General features: G+C 43.5%; 2 protein-coding genes across 3 annotated transcripts in view; one reads left to right on the top strand and one right to left on the bottom strand.

Moving 5' to 3' along the window:
- The window catches only part of OGDH (oxoglutarate dehydrogenase), a 481,583-nt gene that overhangs the window by 175,380 nt on the left and 280,039 nt on the right, over positions 1-26,164 (top strand). The window lies entirely within an intron of this gene.
- NUDCD3 (NudC domain containing 3) overlaps positions 1-26,164 on the bottom strand; it is a 106,692-nt gene that overhangs the window by 15,125 nt on the left and 65,403 nt on the right. For both annotated transcript variants that reach the window (XM_054494732.2, XM_063667351.1), the window contains exon 4: positions 5,604-5,747. In XM_054494732.2, the coding sequence (XP_054350707.1) occupies positions 5,604-5,747 (144 nt within the window). The remainder of the gene's footprint in view (positions 1-5,603; positions 5,748-26,164) is intronic.

The raw sequence follows: 26,164 nt of genomic DNA, 5'->3' as shown, positions 1-26,164 counted from the left end.
AGCGTGGCAGAGGTCCAGGGCACCTGCTCAGCACCTGCTGCTGGGGGAATGTGGGCCACACTGGAGCAGATCCGGCTTCTCAGGACATGCCACAAGTCAGCACTGCTATGGGCAATCTCCTGATTTTCAATGCTGTCAAATATTTTTTTAAGCTTGAAAATTAGAAACAAAATTAAGACACTATATAGGCCAGATAGGACCCAGCTGTGGTCTGAGTGTGGCTGGAAGGCCCATGTATTCCAGGGATGGGGCCGACAAAGCAATGCCGAGCTGTGTTCCCTTCCTCTCCTCCAACCCCGTGAAACGAGGGTGCCCAGCACCCTGTCCATGGTGCCACCAAGAAGCACCATTAGCCGGCTCTGCTCAGTACTTTCCTTCCACTCACACTGGAAGAGGTTTCCTTGGGCTACCGTCTTCTGTTAAATCTGTAAGCTTCAGCTCTTCCCTACTGGAACTGATGAAGGATTCTGATTTCCCCTGAAAAACACTGAGGGCTCTCCCTAGAGACATCACTTGCACTGAAGGCTTAAGGGCTCACATTACATTCACATACTAATTTCCAGGCTCTGGGCTCTTGCCAAAATGCTAAGGTAATTTAATCTGTAGTTCCCACTCTGAGTTTATGAAGAAATATGTTAAGTAATCCATGGGATGGCCTCAATGAGCCAGGAAAGGTTTTGGGGACTCAGGAAAGTGGCTCGCCAATGAGGACAAGTAGACAATAAACCACCCATCTTCGTTTTATCCTCACAATTGTTCTAAGTGACACTGGAAGTATCTGGGTAAACTAGCAAAGATAAGCGAAGATGAAAAGCCCCACTGTTGGTGGGGATGTGGGGATACAGGGCTAATGTCATCGGCGACACTCCAGAAACAACTCATCCACCAGGGAGAACCACAGCAACAGCTCAGAGGCTGCAATTACACTAGAATTCCACTTTTGAGAAATAATCTAAATTGGGGGGAGGAGGTGGATACAGCTTGCACAAAAACACTCACAGGGTTCAAAAATCATAAACAAATATATTATGATGAGTTTTAAAGCCTGAGCTTCAAGGTCTAACTCCTCAAAGAATACTCCAGAGCAATTTCACTGATTTTAAATGACTTGTGTGTGCACCACGTCAATACGTGAAGACGTGTATATGGAACGGCATTCACCTCACATACAGCTACAACGACCATCTCAAGCACAGCCATGTCCAAGAGCCCCCGCAGCAGAGCAGCCACCCACGGCAGCATGGAGGACAGCCTGTCAGCTCCCCCGACTGCAGGAAGAAAGGAGGACGGTGCGCATGCCAACTGCCTAGCTTTGGGGACTGAACGAGCTATCGGAAAAAAGAGCTGGTGCCGTTGCCACGGCTGATTTTACATCTTCGTAACCAAGAAAGGAGCTTGCCTGAGTCAAGAAGTCTCATTTAACATTCTGAAGTGTGGGAGGGAGGGAGGGAGGCAAGAACTGTCATACGGTTTTAGCAGCCACCCCTGCCTGCCCTGGCTGGCTGATGTGGGATCCACGGCACAGGGAGGAGCAGGTTATGTGGAAGGCAGCTGGGAAGCGAAGGCCATGTCTGCACTGGGCTGCCGGGAGGTCAGAAGGTCAGAATCTCTAACCTAGGAGCTGGGGGTGGTGGCAGCAGCGCAGCTCCGGACGCCATCCCTTTGCATCCTTCTCATTCTCATGCGGCCTCACAGCAGTGCTGTGATGGAAGACCTGCACTGGTGTCTGGGGCTGCCCTAACAGGGAACAACAGACCAGGCGATTTAAGGCAATACAAATTTATTATCTCCCAGCCCCATGGGCCAGAACTCTGAAATCAAGGTGTCAGTAGGGCCATGCTCCTGCAGAGACTCTAGTGGAGGATCCTTCCTGCCATTTCCAGCTTCTGGTGGCTCCAGGTGTTCCTGGGCTTGGTGGTTATATCATTCGTCTCTGCCCTATCTTCTCATGGCCTTCTTTGTGTCTATCTCTGTCTTCTCCTGTTTCTTATAAAGACAGGTGTCACTGGATAATCCAGGATGATTCCACCTTGAGAGATCCTTAACTTAATCATATCTACAAAGACCCTTTTCCCAAATAAGGCCACATTCACAGGATATCTCCAATCCTTTAGAGCAAAGCCCTCAACTCACTTTCTTTAGCCATTCCCAGTGCCTGCACAGGGTTGGGTACTTAATGATAAGAAACCAACAAACATTGGAGATCAATGAGACTACAGTGCTCAACCTTGTTTGAAAGGTGAGAAATGGAAGTACAGCAAGGCTAAAGAGATGACCCAAAACCAGGCAGCTGCTTGACAGGGAGCCGCAACCCGAAGCCAGCCCCTCTGATTCATATGCAGTCCCTCTCTGCATCCACACGCTCAAAGCAGTGTGCCAACTCCACATAGCAGACATGATGCAGCAAGCGGGAAGCAAACAGGATCTTCGTGAATCAAAGCAATCGGCTCATTAATTCACAATATTATCTCAGATATGTAATCAGAGGAAACAATGTGGGCCTAAAAGGTCACACATAAATAAATAATTAAATCAAGAAGACAACAAACGCCTTAGCTCCTGTAAACAGCAAAGTTTCTGTGATATACTCTGCGTTTACTGCAGTAGAGGCTACGTGGTCCAGAAAGAGGTGGAGGCAGGCAGAGCCCTGCACAGGACCACTATGGGAAGAGTTTAAATGCTCTCCATAACTCCTCTTTATTCAGGTACTTGATTTCTCACAGGTGAAGGTACATGAGGAACGCAATGCCATCTATCGATGGCACTTTAAGGAACCATGGGAAAGAACTCATGCAGTGTTTCAATTGTAGAGGGATTTTTAGCAGAGAATATTTAGGAGCCGTGTTCACGGGCAGTGACAGGTGCCCCTCAGTCTGCAATGGTTCTGCTGAATTTCTATAAGCTCTTTGAGTAGCAGGTGTTTGATGAAAGCTAACTACAAAAACTAAAGGCAGCCAGGGCACAAATGAAGCCTGGACTCAAGCAGAACACACAGGTGGAGACAGGCCTGCCGGGGTTGTGCTATGGCCCCGGGGGCCCTGGCATGAAAGTTGAACATCCAGCTATCCTCTTAAGGCACAGCTCCCTCAACCTCCTGCCTGGTGGCTGCATCTCACACATTTACCTAACACAGGGAAGACTCTGAAACCCACAATGGGGACCCACACTCCTCCCTCCTCATGTTCTGCTCCACAGAGCCTTTCAGCTGAAACGGAGCAATGCTTCCCAGCCCCGACAGGTCTGAGCCTTCTCCAGGGACTCCCGTTTCTCACAGCACTGGAAGAAGCCTTCTGGGACAAGGCAGGCATGGGTTTGAGGTCTAGCTCTACCCCCTTCGCAAGCTACTTACCTTCTCATAGCCTCAATGTCCCAATTTGTAAAATAAGTTTGCAGAGAATTAAACAGATTGTAAGGCACCTCACAAAGAGCCTGGCCCAAAGACTGTGTTCATTGAATGGCGGCCATTATTAAAAGAAGTTAATGTTTTGGCCACTAGTCACATCCCTATTCCACTTGTATTATACATACAAGTGTACAAAACACACACAAAAAAGAAACATGGCTTTGAAATATCCACAAAGAAGTTAGAGTCACTTCTGTCAACAAAACCCTTAAGAGTTGAGCTATGTATTAATAATCACATATTTATGCAAATAGTGTAAAGTAAAAGGAATCATTGGTACCCTGATTGTAATCCCAACAGATTCCAAATACGGTGGCTATGGGCTCAGAGACCAGTGACTAAGGCTTTGGGCTTCTGCATGAAGTATTTAAAAAGTGCAACCGGACCACATGGGGAAGGCTCACCAAGAGCTCCTCGCTCAGAGGGAACCAACTTGAGAGCATCGTGACCTGCTCCATGCTCTGCACTGAGTTCACCCAACGGAAGGCAGGACAGTCAAGGCCAGTGTTTTAAGGCAGGGCCGTCAAGACCTCTCAGTCCATGGAGATGGCAACCCCAGGATCACGGGCTCACTAGTGCAATCCAGGCGACCGGGGCTGCACCTTCAGAGGGCAAGCTAGCCGGCCCCAGTACTACTAGTGCATCACTCATGCTCTCATACCTCCACAACCACGTGAAGCTCAAGTGAGGGAGAGGACATAATGGCATCTGCAAAGTCAAGTATGACATAAAGGAAAGGAACTGGTAGTAGTCACAGGAGCCCATAGCTTGAGAAAAGGCTCCAGGCTGTGTAATAATGCACAGGCTTTATATGTCTGGGGTCAGAGGATGAGGAACTGAACTGCTGGGTGATGGGGTGATCATCACAGTATTTGCAGGCAGGAGAAGAGCACTTCTCTGGTCTTTGGCTGCTGAATGCCACGGGCAGGGGAGCATACAGGGTGAGATTTAGAACAAGAACCACTGCCATCTACCACTGGCCATCAGCAGAGGTAGGCCCTGGGTGGCCAGGAGAGTCAGAACTGGGATGGGCCAGTCCAAGCCCCATTGCTGGAAACTCTACACATCACACATAGGGCCTCACGTAGGGCCTAAATAGGAGGCCCTGCTTAGGATGAAACACTCACTAGGAGAGTGAGCAGTTGAGGCCATGGCAGCACCAAGGAGCATGTTGTCTGTGCCCAGGTTGGCCCCACCTCTGTGTAGCCAGAGTGAGCTCCATTGTCCAGGCTTGGTATCAAGACCAGAGTTAAGGTTGGTCCAGGTTCCTGCAGCACTGACAGAATACCCTCCTTTCCGTACCTGGCCCGCATGTCCCTCCGAGCATGAGGACAGCCAGGACAGAGTCACTGTGGGCCCGAGAGATAGTTTGTCCCTGCCAGTCAGCACTGGCCAGGGAAGCCCAGGCAGAAGCCCGCCAAGCATGTCTTATAGAAACCAAAACAGATACCTTTATTGCATACTTTGCACATATGAAGAATATATCTGTATAAAATTCTAAAGACTTTTGTCCAGACATTATATTTTTCTTTTCACCTTTATTCCTTTTACCATGCCCTGTAAACACTCCAGTAGGAGGAAAAAAGGAAACAAGTTAGTTCAGAACATGTTGTGCCTCAATTTATCTGTAGGTAACCTCCACTTGGGCACCAGCACAGAGCCACCACTGACAAGGTTCAAAGCTTTCACAGGGGAGAAGGAGCTGAGCCACCAACAGATCTGGCCCAGGCGTGCAGCCCAATTTGTGAGCGAGTCTGCTAACTGGTAACGTGAGCTGTTCATTTGGATTCACACCTTAATCTCACTGTCCTGAACTCTTAGCTATGCCTAACCAGCAGCTGGGTAAGGAGAGCCAGTTGGTCAATGAGCCTGATTCTCTGAATTTATTAACTCTGTACCCTACAGAGTAGCATTCTGTAAAAATTCAACCTACCTTTTCATTTTCAATTTACTTGTTTTTGCCTTAGATGTACGAACAGTGGAGCTCTTGGGAATGACCAAGACCTCAAAGGGCCAAAGCTCAAGTGTCCACAGAGACGATCTCTGAGCAGTGTAGAAATGCTCAGGAAAACCCATCTGCCCCAGCAGCTGAAATTAACAACCTCACTGCTTAAGTGTAAACAGGCTTGTTGGTCAAAAGGGGCATCACTGCAGGTTTGAAGTCCACCTGGGAGCCCTACACATAGGTGCCCAAACTTACCAAAACGCACTTCCCGGGCTCAAGACTCCAGAGAGAACTCTCAGTGTTGATCTTGTGGGTGAGCTTCCCTTCCATGAGGACGCGCTCCCCATTTTCCTCTAGCATGGCCACACGAATGGAGCTGCTGCTAAGGGCCACTGAGACCTGGGGACACAGCAGAAGAAAATCATCTCTCCTATCAGGGTGACCACTGGTGTGCTGTACAGTGGGAGTGGTGACGGTTTCCAAGGTACCTGACTGCACACTACAGCGCTGTCATCAGGCTCACCAGGCATCTCAGTGAAGAAAACCATACCAGCCTAATTTATACCTAGAGCAACCTGAAGATGTCAGCTCATTTAGGTAAATCCACCAGAAAATCTTTCTCAGCATAACTGGTAACGTAAAGTGCTGTGGTGGAAGCTGCTGTGACCCAATCTTCTTCTCCCTTCTCCAGTTAAGGGAGACCAATTGTCACAGCAAAAAGTGAGCAGAGGAGACAAGTGGTATTTCTCCCTTGCCTCCCCTTGTGGCTACCTGGGAGATGCAGGAGCCCAGCCCTGGACCACAGCAACCAAGAAAGCTGAGGGGGCTGCACACCCTGAATTGCTCACCCCAGGACTGCTGTACAAGAGACAAACACCGCCTCTTCCTTCCGTGAGCCACTGCACTGCCTGGTTGACTATAGCCTGGTCTTCATCCAAGAGTATGAGACCAACTCCTTTGGTTTTGGAAGGCAGCTATGCTCACCATTATATCACCAACACTCGCACATGGTTTTGCATTTTGTCTTGGTTCTTTACAAAACCAAGCCTCTAAAAGCCTCAGCTCACCCTCCTCCCTCTGAGCCTGTCCTAGGCAGAGACTGGCCCCATGGCCTTCCCCACTGCCCTAGGAACACCTATCCCTGCCCCACCACTTGTCCGTCTCCAGAACTGGACTGGCAGCTGCTGGGAGTAGGGTTCCTTTTACTTCATATCATGTATTCCAGCCAGCAGTCTCCAAAGCAGGGTATGCGTACCCCAGGAGGTTCACATGTCAGTAATTAGAAGAGGAAATAAAACAGAACTTCCATTTACATTTTGTATCTGTATAATGTATGCATTAGGAAGACACTGGGATCGAGTACTTAAAACTTTTTTTTAATAGGTATGTGGAATAAAAATAATTTGGAAGCTACTCTCCATGTCATTTGGTAGGTGGCTCATTAAATGCTTATAAAATGATTGGAAAAAAAGACAACCCAAACTGATAGATTTTCCAAACTGGAGTTTAGTATTTCCAATGAAATACAATACCATAACATAACTGTAGTTTAAATATTCGTAAATAAAAAATGGAAATGGGAGAAATGATGTGCAGGAGTCACTGCTGTCAGTTTTTCTTCTTTTTCTTTAACAGACACGGCCTCACTGCATTGCCCAGGCTGGAGTGCAGTGGCGTGATCCCAGCTCACTGCTGCATCAAACTCCTGGGTTGAAGCAATCCCTCCACCTCAGCCTCCCGAGTAACTGGGACTACAGGCATGTGCCACCATGCCTGGGCTAATTTTATTTTTATTTTTTGTAGAGACAGGGGTCTTGCTGTTGCCCAGGCTGGTCTCAAACTCCTGGCCCCAAGTGATCCTACTGCCTTAGCCTCCCAAAGTGCTGGGATGACACATGTGAGCCACCACATCCAGCCCATCAGATAGTTTCTAAATGAAAGACAGTTTCTGAGCCATGCAGTGAGGGGAGAAGGTGGCAGAAGGCTGCCCACTGGGGGACACAGCGAAGATATTCTGCTAGCCATGGGTGGCTCTGCCAGGTTCACGTGCAGACTCCAAGGAAGTATCCTCTCATGAGACCGCAGTTCCACTTGCATGACCTTTCATAGGGGAATTTACCATGGAAAAGGGTATTTACTTGGCTAGTCCTATTGAACAATAGGCAACTGAGCTTCACTCCTTACCTTCTAACACCATGAGGAACGTGAGCAAATGGAACAACAGATCCACTCACTCCTGAAATGATCCAGACACATGTTGGGCCAAATCATGTCTAACCATGAACTTGTGTGCAATGGAAACATGACACAGAGGGCCCAAGGCTCCTCAGTCCTGCCTTCACAAGAACAAGCTCACTTAACAAATATAATTCTCCCACCCAGCTCTATATAACATAATAATTTCCAAATTTGGGGAAGCTTCTCACACTGCCTACCCAGGGGAATGAACTAAATCATCAAGGGAGAAAATCAGACAAGAAATGCTTCCAGAGGTCCCAAGTGAAGATGTCACACTGGGAACAGACAGCCATCTCTCTGACCTCTTGTGAACTGCAGGCATAATAGGCATGAAGAGAAAAACCCCAGAGAGTGAAAATGGGGGAAGAGGGAGGCCAGGAACAGATGAGATGTCAACAAATCTGCAGAAGACAAAAGGAGGAGGGGCACAGGAGACAAATCCTATAGGGTAGGAGACATCCAGAAGCCACAGCTACATAGGCTCCAGTTGGGAGTCGGCAGGTATGCAGGGCAGGAGCAAGGCCAGGGGCACATGTGGGAACTGCTGTGGCCCTGGACGCCCCATTGAAAGGGACAGGAATCCCTCTGTTTGCTACAGAAGAATGGAGGACCTTGCTCCAAAGACACTGACCAGCAGTCTGAGGACCTAGTGTGGACACCTGTGTGTCAAGTGAAGTCCTACTCACTCAAGCATTAGGATGGCCAAGACCCCATGTCCTATAAAGCAAAGCTGACTGGTCAATCCACTTAGCTGTCGGTGGTGGTGGGAAGAGAAGGTTTCAGACACACAGTAGACAAACCCATCAATACGGTCCCACATTCAAGAGAATGGGAGAAAAATAATTTTGTATTAAAAAAAAAAAAAGGCTAGGCATGGTGGCTCACACCTGTAATCCCAGCACTTTAGGAGGCCGAGGCGGGCAGATCACCTAAGGTTGGGAGTTCGAGACCAGCCTGACCAACATGGAGAAACCCCGTCTCTACTAAAAATACAAAATTAGCCAGGTGTGGTGTTGCATGCCTGTAACCCCAGCTACTCCGGAGGCTGAGGCAGGAGAATCGCTTGAACCTGGGAGGCAGAGGTTGCGGTGAGCCGAGATTGCACCATTGCACTCCAGCCTGAGCAACAGGAGTGAAATTCTGTCTCAAAAAAAAAAAACTAGAGAACTGAAGACTGCATCTTATGAGAAAAAACAGGCAGATGAAAACAAGTAAAAAAAAAAAAAAATGCAAAGCTAATTTGGAAAAAAGATATCCAAAAATATTTCTATTTCATGTCTTCACAGAGATCTGAGAAGACACTATATCCATATAACCAGAATAAAATATGAAAATAGAACAATTAGGCCAAAAAGAAAGAACACAAGAATTTAAAATACAGTAGCTAAAATTAAACTTCAATAAAGAGGCTGGAAGATAAAGTCAAAGAAATCAAGGTAGAAACAGATCAATTCAGGCAATCAATTTGGCATTCCAGAAATTATGACAGTAATAAGATAATTTTCCAGAGCCAAAGGAAAATATGCCTCCAGATTGAAAAGTCCCACCAAGAGCTAAGCAGAATGAATGAAAGACTCATGAAATTTTACGACACTGGGTGTTTTTAAAAAGGTCCTGAAAGTTCCAAGGAAGAGAAAAAGCTTACTCACAAAGAGACGGAATAGACTTCCAGAATCAATTACACACTGAGTGTAAGAAGATATCCCTTTCAATCCTAACAAGGGAAAATTATTTTTAAGCTAGAATTCTACATACACCCAAACTGAGAAATAAGTGAAAAGTTAAAATAAATGCATTTTAAGATATACAACAATTCTACATTATATATCACTTTGAGAAAAACAAAATGAGGATGAAAACTGAAAAAGAGGAATATCCAACTCAAGTCCAAAAACAGTGCATTTAATCTATAAACGCAGGAAGAAAATACCAGGAGTGTAGCTATACAGCAGAACAGGAAATAACCAGTCTAGAGCGGAGTTCAGGCAGAAAGAGATTTCTAGACAATACACAGTATTAATGAATCTGGGTAATTCTGAGGTTATGATGAAAGTATACTATTTTTGACAACAAGATAAAAAAGAAGGGCAGCAAGAACCTTCAGGAAAACAAAAACGATTTAAGAGATTCCTGATCCAAAGGATGTCAGTGAAAATGGTGGTTACTACAGGCCTCCAAAAAGCTCTCCTCCATAAAAGCAACCAAAAAGTTGGCAAAAATTGTCAGTATCAACTTCTTATGGATTTTGGAAACTAACCAAAGGTTTGCAGGAACCCAGGGAGCATTAATTCAAGGAAAACAACCACATCTCAGTAAGAACAGTGAGCTCTGTGATATTTTAATTTGGCCTAGACCCATCGCCACTCTCCAGGCTCTCAGCAGGCCGCATTCCTGGTACAGCGTAGCATCCATCGCTGGAGAAAACAGTGCTCTTAGAGCTCTTTCAAAGCTTCATTCTCAAAGAACTGTCATCATTTGACCTGTCTGATGGTTCCCTGGAAGACCTCATTTGCAAGACTGACTGACTGTTTCTGGCTAAACTCAGAAAAGCCTTCCTTCCAACCCAGGAGTGTTTGTTGAAAATACAGGCAAGTGTTTTAACTTTGCAGCCTCCTGAGGTGGCAGATAACAACTGAGGCAAACCAAAGGCAAAGGTGGGAAATAAAATGTCCGTGGGGGCTTTGAAAAGCTTTGACATTTTCCCAGGAATCTAGAAGGACACATGAATGTACAGAGCTTCAGTGCACGCTCAGGAAAAACCTAAGAAGGCCTTAAGCTCTCACCTCTGGCTGACTTTGACTCAACATCAGCAGGAAATAAAGGCTAAGGCAGTTTTTAACTGTTAGGCTAAGCGATGAAGGTATGCTCCATCAGCAGGAAATAAAGGCTAAGGCAGTTTTTAACTGTTAGGCTAAGTGATGAAGGTATGCTCCAACAGGCAGATGAAGCCCCTCGACAAAAACAGGTGTTTACTGATCCCAGGGGTTTAAGGAAATCGCCATCCAATAATTACTTGGCCACTAAGTTCACCAAGTAGAGATTTCACTGGTCAGACACAATAAAGAATACAAACTTTACAGAATTAGTTCAGAAAAGTCATTAAACAAGAACAACTGTGTCACGTACCAATAGCAACCACGAGAAGAAAGGAGCATCTGATTTCCTGAGTCACCCCATTGTTTTATTTAAAAATCCATTTTTCAATAACAGCAAAAAAAAAAAAAAAAATGAGACTTACAAAGAAACAACAAAGTATGGCCCATACATAGAAAAAAGAAAGCAATCAATAAAATCTGTCCCTGAGGAAGCCCACATATGAAGAACTTAGCAGAAAACAGTCTCTAAATCAGCTATTTTAAATATGCTCAAAGAGCTAAGAAAACTATGCAAAAATTACTAAAGGAAAGTATGGGAATAAAGTCTTTTAAGTAGAGAATATCAAGAAATATCAGTATCACTATTGATACTGATAGCGAGATTGAAATTATTATTACTATTTTTTTAAGAATCAAATACAAATTCTGGAGTTCAAAAGTAAAAGGGGGAAAAGGTAAGAGTTCATGAAAGGAGCCACTTTTTAGCATTTAGAAGAAAGAACAAGCAAACTTGAAGACAGGTCCATTGAGATTAACCAAACTGAGAAACAGGAGGAAAAAACAGTGAAGAAAAATAAACAGAGTCACAGAACCTGAGGGACACTATTAAGCATACCAACATACAGAAGAGAAAAGAAGAAAGAATATTTGAAAGAATAAAGGCTAAAAACTTTCCAAATTTGACATGAAAAAAATTACACCCAAGAAGCTCAATGAATTCCAAGTAAAATAAACTAAAAGGGAGCCAGCCTCACCTAGATGTCATAATCAAACTGTCAAAAAAGCCAAGTCAATAATGAAGGAACAGAACAAAAACAAGGGATAAAATCTTCAGAACTTACTATAAAGCTATAGTAATCAAAACAGTGTGGTACTGGCATAAGGACAGGCATCTATACAGATCAATGGAACAGAATTAAAAGTCTAAAAACAGCCAGGCACAGTAGCTCACGCCTGTAATCCCAGCACTTTGGGAGGCTGAGGTGGGCGGATCAGGAGGTCAGAAGATCAAGACCATCCTGGCTAACATGGTGAAACCCTGTCTCTACTAAAAATACAAAAAAAATTATCTGGGTGTGGTGGCGGGTGCCTGTAGTCCCAGCTACTTGGGAGGCTGAGGCAGGAGAATGGTGTGAACCCAGGAGGTGGAGCTTGCAGTGAGTGGAGATCATGCCACTGCACTCCAGCCTGGGGGACAGGGCAACACTCTGTCTCAAAAAAAAAAAAAAAAGTCTAGTAACAGGCCAGGCGTGGTGGCTCACACCTGTAATCCCAGCACTCTGGGAGGCCGAGACAGGCAGATCATGAGGTCAAGAGATCGATATTATCCTGGCCAACAGGGGGTAACCATATTTCTACTAAAAATACAAAAGTTAGCTGGGCATGGTGGTGCGTGCCTGTAGTCCCAGCTACTCGGGAGGCTGAGGCAGGAGAATTGCTTGAACCCAGGAGGCAGAAGTTGCAGTGAGCCAAGATCGTGTCACTGCACTCCGGCCTGGCAACAGAGCGAGACTCCATCTCAAAATAAAGTCTAGTAACAAACTCATATATTTATGATCAATTGATTTTAGACAAGAGTACCAAGACAATTCAATGGGAAAAGAATAGTATTTTCAAGTAATTGTACCATGAGAACTGAGTATCCACATGCAAAAGAATGAAACTGGTCTAATAATTCAAAATGAAGTTGGACAACTATTTCATAGCATATAATAAATTTTTTAAACTCAAAATGGATCAAAAACCTAAATGCAAGAGTTAAAATTTGTGATCCTGGGTTAGGCAATGGGTTTTAGATATAACACCACAAGCAGCCAAAGCAAAAAAAAAAAAATTGACTTCATCAAAATTTAAAACTTTTATGCTTCAAAGAGTAGTATGAAGAAAGTGAAGACAACCCATAAGATGGGAGAAAATATCTACAAATAATGTATCTGACAAGGGTGTAGAATCCAGAATACGTAAAGAAGTCTTACAACTCCACAATAAAAAGGCAAACAACCCAATTAAAACATGCATACGGACTTGAATAGGCATTTCTCCAAAGAAGATACACAAGTGGAAAATAAGGACATAAAAAGATGCTCAATGTTATTAGTCATGAGGGAAATGCAAATCAAAACAATGACATCCTACTTCATACCCAGTAGGATAGCTACAATTAAAAAACAAAACCAAAATAGACAATAACAAGGGTTGATGAGGATAGGGAGAAATATGCACCCTCATACATTTCTGGTGGATCTGTAAAATATAAAATGGTACAACCACTTTGGAAAACTTTTTGACAGTTCCTCAAAAAGTTAATTATAGAGGTACCACATGACCCAGCAATTCCACCCATAGGTATATACCCTAGTGGTGAAGACAGAAAACATATGTCCAGAGAACTGGAAGCGTATGTCCATGTATGGGTGGTAAAGGGAAAGACTGGAGGTACAAGTAGATGCACAGTGGGGAAATACAGAGACGCCTCTTTCTAGCCTCATTCCACAGGACAAGTCCTCAGATGCCAGCAAAGGACAAGCAAGGCAGTCTGAAGGAAGAAAAGAGATTGAGACCACCTTAGATACAATCTTATGGCACACTCATGTTCAGGCAGATGCCATGTCACAGGCCAGAGGTCATCACCCTTAGGTTCTGATAAGAACTCTACCACTGAGGCCCCTCTAAGACTAGGAAGATATCCAGGAAGCTGAGCAATGTGTCCCTTACCAAACAATAAATAAGATGAAGATACACATGCAAGTACACTGTGTGTGGATATACCCAAAAAACACATCCACGTGTACTGAGCATAATTAAAGTTATATTCGATGCAAAAACTGGTTTAAAACCCAGAGTACTCACAACCAACATGGCACAAAATCCTTATTCACATACAACTTGTAACAGATGGTGTATACAATCTAGATCATTTTATTACAATTTTTAAAAATCAAGTGTCCATTTTCAGCTTCAGTTGTATCTAATTTTGTTCAATTTCAAGTTCTATCTGTATTTTTTAAACATTTGCATTTTAGAATGCCTGTATCTAATCAAATACAATGGGAAGATCAACTGAAAGTGATAAAATTCATACTACGTTAGGCTGTTGGTTATGAACAAATGAGACGGGGCCCAAATTGCCACTTAGAAGTCTTCTATGAAGAAAACAAATCATTTCATTTCTACAACAATTAAATTAGAAACCATTGGCAGGGCCGGGTGCAGTGGCTCACGCCTATAATCCCAGCACTTTGGGAGGCAAAGGCAGGTGGATCATGAGGTCAGGAGATCGAGGCCATCTTGGCTAACACGGTGAAGCCCCGTCTCTATTAAATATACAAAAAATTAGCCGGGCGTAGTGGCAGGCGCCTGTATTCCCAGCTACTCGGGAGGCTGAGGCAGGAGAATGGCGGGAACCCAGGGGGCGGAGCTTGCAGTGAGCCAAGATCACGCCACTGCACTCCAGCCTGGGTGACAGAGCGAGACTCCGTCTCAAAAAAACAAAAAAGAAAAAAGAAACCATTGGCAGAATTTAGACAAAACTATTCTAATGGGGTAAAAAGATCAAGGTGGATTACAAGGCAGCAAGAGTTCAAATAACTGACCAAAGAAACTCTACCAAATGCAATCTACTCCTATCTAATCCTGATTCAAATTTCAGAAGCCATGAAAAAACAAAGAACCAATTAACTTGAATACATAAAAATTAGTAAGGTGAGGCTGGGCATGGCAGCTCATACCTGTAATTCCAGCACTTTGGGAGTCTGAGGCAGGGGGATTACTTGAGCCTAAGAGTTTAAGACTAGCCTGAGCAACACAGGGAGACTCCATTTCTACAAAAAAAAATTTTTTAATTAATTGGGCATGGCAGTTCGTGCCTGTGGTCTCAGCTGCCTGGGAGGCTGAGACAGGAGAATCAATATAAATCAACTCAAAAGGTTAATAACAAAATGGGACAACAGATCTGCAATACATATCACCTACAAAGGACTGATCTCTCTAATACATACAGCACTCCTAGAAATCAATAAGAAAAAGTATAGCAACCTAACAGAAAATGGGCAAAAGATATAACTAGTTCAAAGGATAGGCACATGTAGAAAGATGCTCCACCTCACTCTAAGAGAAATACAAATTCACACTACACATAGATACTATTTTTCATCTATTCAACTTACGAAACCCCAAAATTTGATAACATACTATTGTCAGCAAATTTGTGAAAAACCAAGGGCTCTTGTACATTGTTGATGGATATGTAAGTTAGTATAACCCCACATGGAAGATAGTTTAGCAACACAGAAATTAGAAATACAGGCCGGGTGCGGTAGCTCACGCCTGTAATCCCAGCACTTTGGGAGACCAAGGTAAATGGACTGCTTGTGCCCAGGAGTACAAGCAACAAAGGAAAACCCCATCTCTACAAAATACAAAAAATCAGCTGGGCATGGTGGCACATGCTTGTAGTCCCAGCTGCTCAGGAGACTGATATGGGAAGATTGCTTAAGCCTAGGGAGGACAAGGCTGCAGTGGGCCATGATGGGTAACAGAACAAAACCCTGTCTCAAAAAAAAAAAAAAGAAAGAAATTAGAAATACATATACCTTTCAATATAGCAACTACACTTCATGGGATTTTTTCTATATGAAATCATGCATACATGCAAAATGAAGTTTATTAAAGGGCATTAATTGTTTTATTGTTTAAACAGGAAAGACTGGAAACAACCTAAATGTCCATTAAGAAGAGGGTGGTTTAATAATCAGCCTATAGTTTGAAGGGGGCAAAAGCAAAGAACAGGAGTCCCAGGTGTGAGGGATGGTGGGTTTGGGGCACTTGAGCCAGATGACCAGGGAAAGCAAGGTCTACCTAGAATTTCCTGGGCACCCCTCAGGCACTTGGGGACATGGAGGTAAAAAGAGATGGGAGTCACCCTGGTGCAGCCAAAATGACACTGGGCAGGGGCAGTAAGATCATCTTAAAAAGTGGAATGCACCATCTGTGCTAAAGGTGGGGACAGAGCAATACATGTTCATACTTGATTATACATGCATAAAAATATCTGTTGAAATATCCCCAAAACCAGTTATGTGATGACTTAGGTTAGGGCTGGCTGGGGAGGGGTCAGGACAAGACAGAAAAGACACAGAGGCAGGACAGGGATTTTTGTGCTATTATACAATTTTGTGCTTTTGAACATATAAATGTGTTATACACTCAAAAATTATGTAAATACAAAAATAATGCAGTCTATTAGTCTTTTCTGTTATGGAAGTTTCCTATAATAAAACGTTTTCCTGCATTTTGTCCTAAGCAACTTCTAAGAACACATTATGGAGCTTTTAACACAAATTCCAGCACTTATATCAAGCTCACAGGCAAGGCCTCACTACGAATCTAAGCCTGGGGACCAGTTAGAGCCATACATGACACACCTACTGGCTAAGGTGGTGTTCCAAAAGGTACCCAGGGTGACGACAAAGATGGCAGGTCACAACAGTGACTGCACCAGCCTGCAGGACCACTCACAATCTATGAGAGGAAGAAGACTCAAGGGAAATAGATTCACTTGTCACTCAATAACATCCAATCATGACTTCATTTGCAATAAGGCCATAAAACAGGGTGGGGGTGAGGTGACCTTGGTTCTGGTCTATGATCTACCATCAACCCACCATGAGAGTTTTCTCATCTGCAAAATGAGAGGTTAAACTAAAAATCTCTGGAGTTTAATTTTCAAAAGCATTGCAATTCTGTGATTCAATGAAATGCCAGGTTTATAATCACCCAGGTCTGACACGAGCAATCACAAAAACATCTGTCATTAACTCAAAGTTCCTTGTCTCTATTCTGTGGGTACACTGAAGAGAGAGAGAGAGAGAGTCAGCTGCTTTTCCTAAACAGAGCAGAGTAGATTGAGCAAAGAACATGTGATGGAAAAGACCTAACCATATTTTACTAATGTATGAAATTAAAAGCTTCATTTTGAGAAGTTTTCTTTCAGATTCACTAGCAAGATGATTTTTTTAAATGTTACGATGTAAAATAGGAACACTTTCTATTTTTCTTCTAAAGAACATAAAGCATTATGCACACACTCTTATTTGTCTCCTAATACCCTTGAGAGGCAAGTGTGAACTCATCATATCCATTTCTACAGAAAATGGATCAATGAGAAACTCCAGGAGAGGCAAAGCTCTGATAATGCCTGCATCAAGCTACAGCTGGAGAGTAGAGGATCTGGCTCTCCTGTGAAGCTCTATCCACAGCCCCAACACAAACACTGGGCTGCCTGAGCAAAGCCCCTGAATCACCAACCCAGAACAGATTCTGATTTTATCAGTTGAGTTGCTGCAGCCGGGGTTACCATCGTGACAATGTCCAATAGGTGCCACAGACAAAAACCAAAAATAAACACTGCTGACAGGCAACCGTGACAGGTACACTTAGGGAATAACTGGAGCCAGGCCAGAAAGAAAGTACAGCTCTGAAGAAAAACACTTAGACAAGCAAAATCCAAGAGATACAAAATAAACTTTTTCCAAAGTTTTAAGTGAGGTACGACTTAAAAAAAAAAAAAAAAAATTCAGCAATTAAGAGACCAAGAATTTTTATTTTATTTATTTATTTATTTTTTTGAGATAGGGTCTTACTCTGTTGCCCAAGGTGGAGTGCAGTGGCACAATCACAGTTCGCAGAAGCCTTGACCTCCTGGGCTCAGGTAATCCTCCCACCTCTGCCTCCCAAGTAGCTAGGACTACAGCAGCGTGCCACCATCCCCAGCTAAATTTTTTTTGTGTTGTTTTGTAGAGATGGGGTTTCACCATGATGCCCAGGCTGGTCTCAAATTCCTGGGCTCAAGCGATCTGCCCACCTCAGCCTCCCAAAGTGCTGGGATTACAGGCTTGAGCCACCATGCCAAGCCAAGAATTTTTAAAAGAGGTCTGCAGTTAGGAAGTCGGAGGTTGCAGTGAGCCGAGATGGCGCCACCGCACTCTAGCCTGGGCGACACAGCGAGACTCCATCTTAAAAAAAAATAAAAAATAAAAAAAAATAAGAGGTCTGCAGTGTTGTAAGAATGACATGGGAAAAAAAAATACTATTGAAGGGAAAAAAAGTTTTCCAACCCCATAGGAGATGAAGCATGCCACCAAGGCAGGTCACCAGTAGAAATTAGGTCAGCGGGCATCACAAAAGGCCTATTGTCATATAGATATACCGTGTTAATAAATAAATAAGGCATGCCACTACTAAATAAGCCGCTGAAAAAAGAAGTCCCTTCCTTCCATCCTTCTATCTTGATATTTATAACCAAACTTCACCTTCAACCCTTCTCTGAGGTGAGAGAGAGCACTAGCTCCAGAGCAAGCCTTGATTGTGACCTGGCTCTTATTGACTGAGACCATGCACACACAGCTCTCGGTAGCCCTCATGGGTGCACAGTGACTGCCTGCATGATAGGAGGACTGGGAGGGACAACTCACTATTTCAAGACACAGAGAGGGCACCACACAAGTGCTGGTTAAATACACAAACCATCCAGTTTTAGGTTCTATACGGCACCTGCTTCCATCTTGCTCATTTATTTGCTGACTTTTACTGCTGTACTCCACTGGGATATAAGCTCCAAACCAGCAATCTTGTCTGTCTTGGTGACTCCCACATGCCTAGCTCCTGGGACAAAGCACAGCCCACATGTTTAGAAAACGTCTAATGTAGAATGAGCCAAATCCAGGGTTATCCTTGGTGATAGTAGAGCCATATCATCTTAGAGGTCATGACAAGTGCATTTGAGAGAGGTGTAAATCTGAACTTCAGACAAGACACAGGGCAGGACCCTCATAACACGGTGCCGACCACAGGGAAGAATCATGGCATCAACATCCCAGATAGTCAACAAGCATATCTGAGACACCATTTCCAGTGGGGAGTTGTCCCAGGTAGCTGTGCAAAGTATGGTGAAAGCTGTTAGCTAACCTGGGTCTCTTGAGTCAAAAAAAAGAGAAAATAACCAGTTTTAGCTTGGGCCTAATACAAACCCTTTCAGAGAAAGCCCCAGAGGTTCATAGAGCAGTTCAGAAGACAGATAAAGGACCAGGAAACTGTAATTTTTTTTTAGCCAAGTGAATGAAGTACGGCAATCAATGCTTTTCCTAATTTATTCAACTACATACACAGCAATACTAACAAAAAATGAAATGGAAATCAACATCTAACCCACTAAAACCCCAAAATTCTGGATAAACTACTTGGGAAGAGCTGTTAGCTCCTGCTCCTGGCCTATTAAAAACAGGAAGTAGTCATTTGAAGCTAGAATTCCATGTGGATGATCCCTAGTGATCTGGTCTGACTTTGATCTTAAAATTATACTGAAGTCTATGATTCTAGAGGTCACCAGTTGCTGGTAAGAGATATACTGGGGATGTGGGGTGGGAAGAAGGGAAAACTGAGCACACAGCTACTTGCTGCCGAAGCCAGGCCACCAGCAACTCACTGATCTGTGCCTGTGGTACCTTAAAGGCACAGGGCACTTGCAAAAGTCTCAGTCTTCTTAGGGATGCCATGGACCCCACCCAAACTCCTACACACAGGGCAGGTTTAGGACATGTCTACCTATTTCAAGTGGCCCCTGGAGAATGAAGGAGAGACTGCAGAGGGAGTGGTCATGGAGTCGGAAGGCACAGCACAGGAGGGCCAGAGGGACTCAGCTCCAGGCCAGCCTGGACTTCACACCTACCCAGCCCAGGCAGGAATGGGACTAAGCCTAGTCACCTTACTGTCACCATGTGGGATGCAAGGTGCAAGCCAAGTTGCCCCCACCATACAGAGAGGTTCATTTCCTATAAATGCACATGAGACGTGTTCCAGGACAGTCTCTCCTTCTAAGAAGCCAGCATCACTTGTATGTATAGAGTAAGGAGGGTGGCCCAGAGGGAAAAGCATAAGGTTTAGAAGCAGACACACCTGACTCAAACCACAGCTTTGCTACTTCATTCATGCAGCTATTCATTCATCCAAAAACTTATCCAGAGTGCTCACTGTTCCAGGCATAACAACAAGGGAGATGACACTGTGGATTTTCCAAGTTAACTTGGATGATTCAGTAACTTCTCTCACAGCCTCAATTTCTCATCTATAAAACAGAATGAATGATATGGGGGGATCTGGCAAGACAGCTGAATAGGAATAGCTCTGGTCTGCAGCTTCCAGTGAGACCAACGCAGAAGGTGGGTGATTTCTGCATTTCCAACTGAGGTACCCTGTTCATCTCATTGGGACTAGTTAAGCAGCGGGTGCAGCCCACGGAGGGTGAGCAGAAGCAGGGTGGGACGTCACCTCACCTGGGAAGTGCAAGGAGCAGGGAGCCTCCCTTTCCCAGCCAAGGGAAGCTGTGAAGAACTGTGCTATCCGGCCCAGATACTAAGCTTTTCCCAAGGTTCTTGCAATCCGCAGACCAGGAGATTCCCTCATGTGCCTATATCACCAGGGCTCTGGGTTTCAAGCACAAAACTGGGAGGCTGTTTGGGCAGACACTGAGCTAGCTGCAGGAGGTTTTTTTTGTTTTTTGTTTTTGTTTTTGTTTCATACCCCAGTGGCACCTGGAACCCCAGCAAGACAGAACCGTTCACTCCCCTGGAAAGGAGGCTGAAGCCAGGGAGCCAAGGGACGATCAAGCTTGGTGCGGGGAAGGGCGCCTGCCATTACTGAGGCTTGAGTAGGTGGTTTTCCCCTAACAGTGCTAAAGAGGCCTGGAAGCTCGGACTGGGTGGAACTCAACACAGCGTGGCAAAGTGGCTGTGACCAGACTGCCTCTACAGATTCCTTCTCACTGGGCAGGGCATCTCTGAAAGAAAGGCAGCAGCCCCAGTCAGGGGCTTATAGATAAAACTCCCATCTCCCTGGGACAGAGCACCTGGGAGAAGGGACGGCTGTGGGCACAGCTTCAGCAGACTTAAACATTCTTGCCTGCCAGCTTTGAAGAGAGCAACGGATCCTGACAAGGAGGATTCTCCCAGCACAGTGCTCGAGCTCTGCTAAGGGACAGACTGCCTCCTCAAGTGGGTCCCTGACCCCCACACCTCCTGAGTGGGAAAGATCTCCCAACAGGGGTTGACAGACACCTCATACAAAAGAGCTCCAGCTGGCATTAGCCCAGTGCCCCTCTGGGACGAAGCTTCCAGAGGAAGGAGGAGGTGGCAATCTTTGCTGTTCTGCAGCCTCCACTGGTGATACCCAGGCAAATAGGGTCTGGAGTGGACCTCAGCCAACTGCAGCAGACCTGCAGAAAAGGGGCCTGTTAGAAGAAAAACTAACAAACAGAAAGCAACAACATCAACATCAAAAAAAAAGGACCCCCACACAGAAACCCCATCCAAAGGTCATCAGCCTCAAAGATCAAAGGTAAATAAATCCACGAAGATGAGGAAAAAACCAGCACAAAAATGCTGAAAATTCCAAAAACCAGAATGCCTCTTCTCTTCCAAACGATCGCAACTCCTCTCCAGCAAGCGCACAAAACTGGACGGAGAATGAGTTTGACAAATTGACAGAAATAGGTTTCAGAAGGTGGATAATAACAAACTCCTCTGAGCTAAAGGAGTATGTTCTAATCCTATGCAAAAAAGCTAAGAACCTTGACAAAAGGTTACAGGAACTGCTAACTAGAATAACCAGTTTAGAGAAGAACACAAATGACCTGATGGAGCTGAAAACACAGGATGAGAACTTCGTGAAGCATACACAAGTATCAATAGCCAAATCAATCAAGCAGAAGAAAGAATATCAGAGATTGAAGATCAACTTAATGAAATAAGGTGTGAAGACAAGATTAGAGAAAAAAAAGAATGAAAAGGAACAAACAAAGCCTCTAAGAAATATGGGACTATGTGAAAAGACCAAACCTACGATTGACTGAGTGTCCCTGAAAGTGACAGGAGAATGGAACCAAGTTGGAAAACACACTTCATGATATTATCCAGGAGAACTTCTCCAACCTAGCAAGACAGGCCAACATGCAAATTCAGGAAATATACAGAACACCACTAAGATACTCCTTGAGAAGAGCAACCCCAAGACACATAATCGTCAGATTCTCCAAGGTTGAAACGAAGGAAAAAATATTAAGGGCAGCCAGAGAGAAAGGTCAGGTTATCTACAAAGGGAAGCCCGTAGACTAACAGCGGATCTCTCTGCAGAAACTCTAGAAGCCAGAAGAGAGTAAAGGCCAATATTCAATATTCTTGAAGAAAAGAATTTTAAACACAGAATTTCATATCCAGCCAAACTAAGCTTCATAAGTGAAGGAGAAATAAAATCCTTTACAGACAAGCAAATGCTGAGGGATTTTGTCACCACCAGGCCTGCCTTACAAGAGCTCCTGAAGGAGGCACTAAATATGGAAAGGAAAAACCGGTACCAGCCACTGCAAAAACATACCAAAATATAAAGACCAACAACACTATGAAGAAACTGCATCAACTAATGTGCAAAATAACCAGCTAGCATCATGATGACAGAATCAAATTTGCACATAACAATATTAACCTTAAATATAAACGGGCTAAATGCCCCAATTAAAAGACACAGATGGGCCAGGCGTGGTGGCTCACACCTGTAATCCCAGAGCTTTGGGAGGCCAAGGTGCGTGGATCACGAGGTCAGGAGTTCGAGACCAGTCTGGCCAATACGGTGAAGACGGGGTCTCTACTAAAAATACAAAAATTAGCTGGGCATGGTGGCGTGCACCTGTAGTCCCAGCTACTTGGGAGGCTGAGGCAGGAGAATCACTTGAACCTGGGAGGCGGAGGTTGCAGTCAGCCAAGATCGCGCCACTGACTCCAGCATGGGCAACAGAGTGAGACTCCGTCTAAAGAAAAAAAAAACCACACAGACTGGCAAATTGCATAAAGAGTCAAAACCCATCAGTGTGCTGTACTCAGGAGAGCCATCTCGTGTGCAAAGACACACATAGGCTCAAAATAAAGGGATAGAGGAATATTTACCAAGCAAATGGAAAGCAAAAAAAAAAAAAAAAAAAGCAGGAGTTGCAATTCTAGTCTCTGATAAAACAGACTTTAAACCAACAAAGATCAAAAAAGACAAAGAAGGGCATTACATAATGGTAAAGGGATCAATGAAACTAGAAGAGCTAACTATCCTAAATATATATGCACCCAATACAGGAGCATCCAGATTCATAAAACAAGTTCTTAGAGACCTACAAAGAGACTTAAGACCTCCAAACAATAATAGTGGGAGACTTTAACACCCCACTGTCAATATTAGATCAACAAGACAGAAAATTAACAAGGATATTCAAGACTTGAACTCAGCTCCGGACCAAGCTGACCTAATCCACAGAATATACATTCTTCTCAGCACCACATAGCACTTATTCTAAAATCGACCACACAATTAGAAGTAAAACACTCCTCAGCAAATGCAAAAGAACGGAAATCATAACAGTCTCTCAGACCACAGTGAAATCAAATTAGAACTCAGGATTAAGACACTCACTCAAAACCGCACAACTACATGAAAACTGAACAACTTGCTCCTGAATGACTACTGGGTAAATAATGAAATTAAGGCAGAAATAACGAAGTTCTCTGAAACCAATGAGAACAAAGAGACAACATACCAGAATCTCTGGGACATAGCTAAAATGGTGTTAACAGGGAAATTTATAGCACTAAATGCCCACATCAGAAAGTGGGAAAGATCTAAAATTGACACCCTAACATCGCAATTAAAAGAACTAGACAAGCAAGAGCAAACAAATTCAAAAGCTAGCAGAAGATAAGAAATAACTAAGATCAGAGCAGAACTGAAGGAGATAGAGACATGCAAAACCCTTAGAAAAAAATCAATGAATCCAGGAGCTGGTTTTTTTTTAAAAGATTAACAAAATAGACCACTAACCAGAATAATAAAGAAGAAAGGAGAGAAGAATCAAATATACACAATAAAAAATGATAAAGGAGATATCACCACTGATCCCACAGAAATAAAAGCTACCATCAGAGAATACTATAAACACCTCTATGCAAATAAACTAGAAAATCTAGAAGAAATGGATAAATTCCCGGACACACACACCCTCCCAAGACTAAACCAGGAAGAAGTCAAATCCCTGAAAAGACCAATAACAAGTTCTGAAATTGAGGCAATAATTAACAGCCTACCAACCAAAAAAGCTCAGGGCCAGACGGATTCACGGCCGAACTCTACCAGAGGTACAAAGAGGAGCTGGTACCATTCCTTCTGAAACTATTCCAAACAATAGAAAAAGAGAGACTCCTCCCTACCTCCCTAACTCATTTTATGAGGCCAGCATCATCCTGATTCCAAAACCTGGCAGAGACACAACGAAAAAAAGAAAATTTCAGGCCAATATCCCTGATGAACATCGATGCGAAAATCCTCAAAATACTGGCAAACTGAATCCAGAAGCACATCAAAAAGCTTATCTACTACGATCAAGTCGGCTTCATCCCTGGGATGCAAGGCTGGTTCAACATATGAAAATCAATAAATGTAATCCATCACATAAACAGAACCAATGACAAAAACCACATGATCATCTCAAAAGATGCAGAAAAGGCCTTCAATAAAATTCAACACCCCTTCATGCTAAAAACTCTCAATAAACTAGGTACTAATGGAACATATCTCAAAATAATAAGAGCTATTTATGACAAACCCATAGCCAATATCATACTGAATGGGCAAAAGCTGGAAGCATTCCCTTTGAAAAGCGGCACAAGGCAAGGATGCCCTCTCTCACCACTCCTATTCAACACAGTATTGGAAGTTCTGGCCAGGGCAATCAGGCAAGAGAAAGAAATAAAGGGTAGTCAAATAGGAAGGGAGGAAGTCAAATTGTCTCTGTTTGCAGATGACATGATTGTACATTTAGAAAACCCCATTGTTTCAGCCCCAAAACTCCTTAAGCTGATAAGCAACTTCGGCAAAGTCTCAGGATACAAAATCAATGTGCAAAAATCACAAGCATTCCTATACACCAATAATAGACAAGCAGAGAGCCAAGTCATGAGTGAACTCCCATTCGCAATTGCTACAAAGAAAATAAAATACCTAGAAATACAACTTACAAGGGACATGAAGGACCTCTTCAAGGAGAACTACAAACCACTGCTCAAGGAAATAAGGGAGGACACAAACAAATGGAAAAAAAATCCATGCTCATGGATAGGAAGAATCAATATTGTGAAAATGGCCATACTGCCCAAAGTAATTTATAGACGCAATGCTATTCCCATCAAGCTACCATTGACTTTCTTCACAGAACTAGAAAAAACTACTTTAAATTTCATATGGAACCAAAGAACAGTCCACATAGCCAAGACAATCCTAAGCAAAAAGAACAAGGCTAAAGGCATCATGCTACCCGACTTCAAACTGTACTACAAGGCTACAATAACCAAAACGGCATAGTACTGGTACCAAAACAGATATATAAACCAATGGAACAGAACAGAGGCCTCAGAAATAACACCACACATCTACAACCATCTGATCTTCGACAAACCTAACAAAAACAAGCAATGGGGAAAGGACTCCCTATTTAATAAACAGTGTTGGGAAAACTGGCTAGCCATGCGCAGAAAACAAAAACTAGGCCCCTTCCTTACACCTGATACAAAAATTAACTCAAGATGGATTAAAGACTTAAACATAAAACCTAAAACCATAAAAACCCTAGAAGAAAACCTAGGCAATAGCATTCAGGACACACGCATGGGCAAAGACTTCATGACTAGAACACCAAAAGCAACTGCAACAAAAGCCAAAATTGACAAATGGGATCTAATTAAACGAAAGAGCTTCTGCTCAGCAAAAGAAACTATTTGTCAGAGTGAACAGGCAACCCACAGAATGGGAGAAAATTTTTGCAATCTATCCATCTGACAAAGGTCTAATATCCAGAATCTACAAGAAACTTAAACAAATTTACAAGAAAAAAAGCAACCCCATCAAAAGGTGGGCAAAGGATAAGAACAGACACTTCTCAAAAGAAGACATTTATGTGGCCAACAAACATGAAAAAAAGTTAACCATCACTGGTCATTAGAGAAATGCAAATAAAAACCACAACAAGATACCATCTCATGCCAGTTAGAATGGCGATAATTAAAAAGTCAGGAAACAACAGATGCTGGCGAGAATGTGGAGAAATAGGAACACTTTCACACTGTTGGTGGGAATGTAAATTAGTTCAACCATTGTGGAAGACAGTGTGGCAATTCCTCAAGGATCTAGAACCAGAAATACCATTTGACCCAACAATCCCATTACTGGGTATATATATACCCAAAGGATTATAAATCATTCTACTATAAAGATACATGCACATGTATGTTTACTGCAGCACTATTTACAATAGCAAAGACTTGGAACCAACCCAAATGCCCATCAATGATAGACTAGATAAAGAAAATGTAGCATATATACACCATGGAATACTATGCAGCC

This window comes from Pongo pygmaeus, chromosome 6 (genome assembly GCF_028885625.2).
Source record: "Pongo pygmaeus isolate AG05252 chromosome 6, NHGRI_mPonPyg2-v2.0_pri, whole genome shotgun sequence".
Lineage (NCBI taxonomy): Eukaryota > Metazoa > Chordata > Mammalia > Primates > Hominidae > Pongo > Pongo pygmaeus.
Note: the sequence above shows the minus strand (reverse complement) of the source record. Positions and strands in the feature narration are given on the sequence as shown.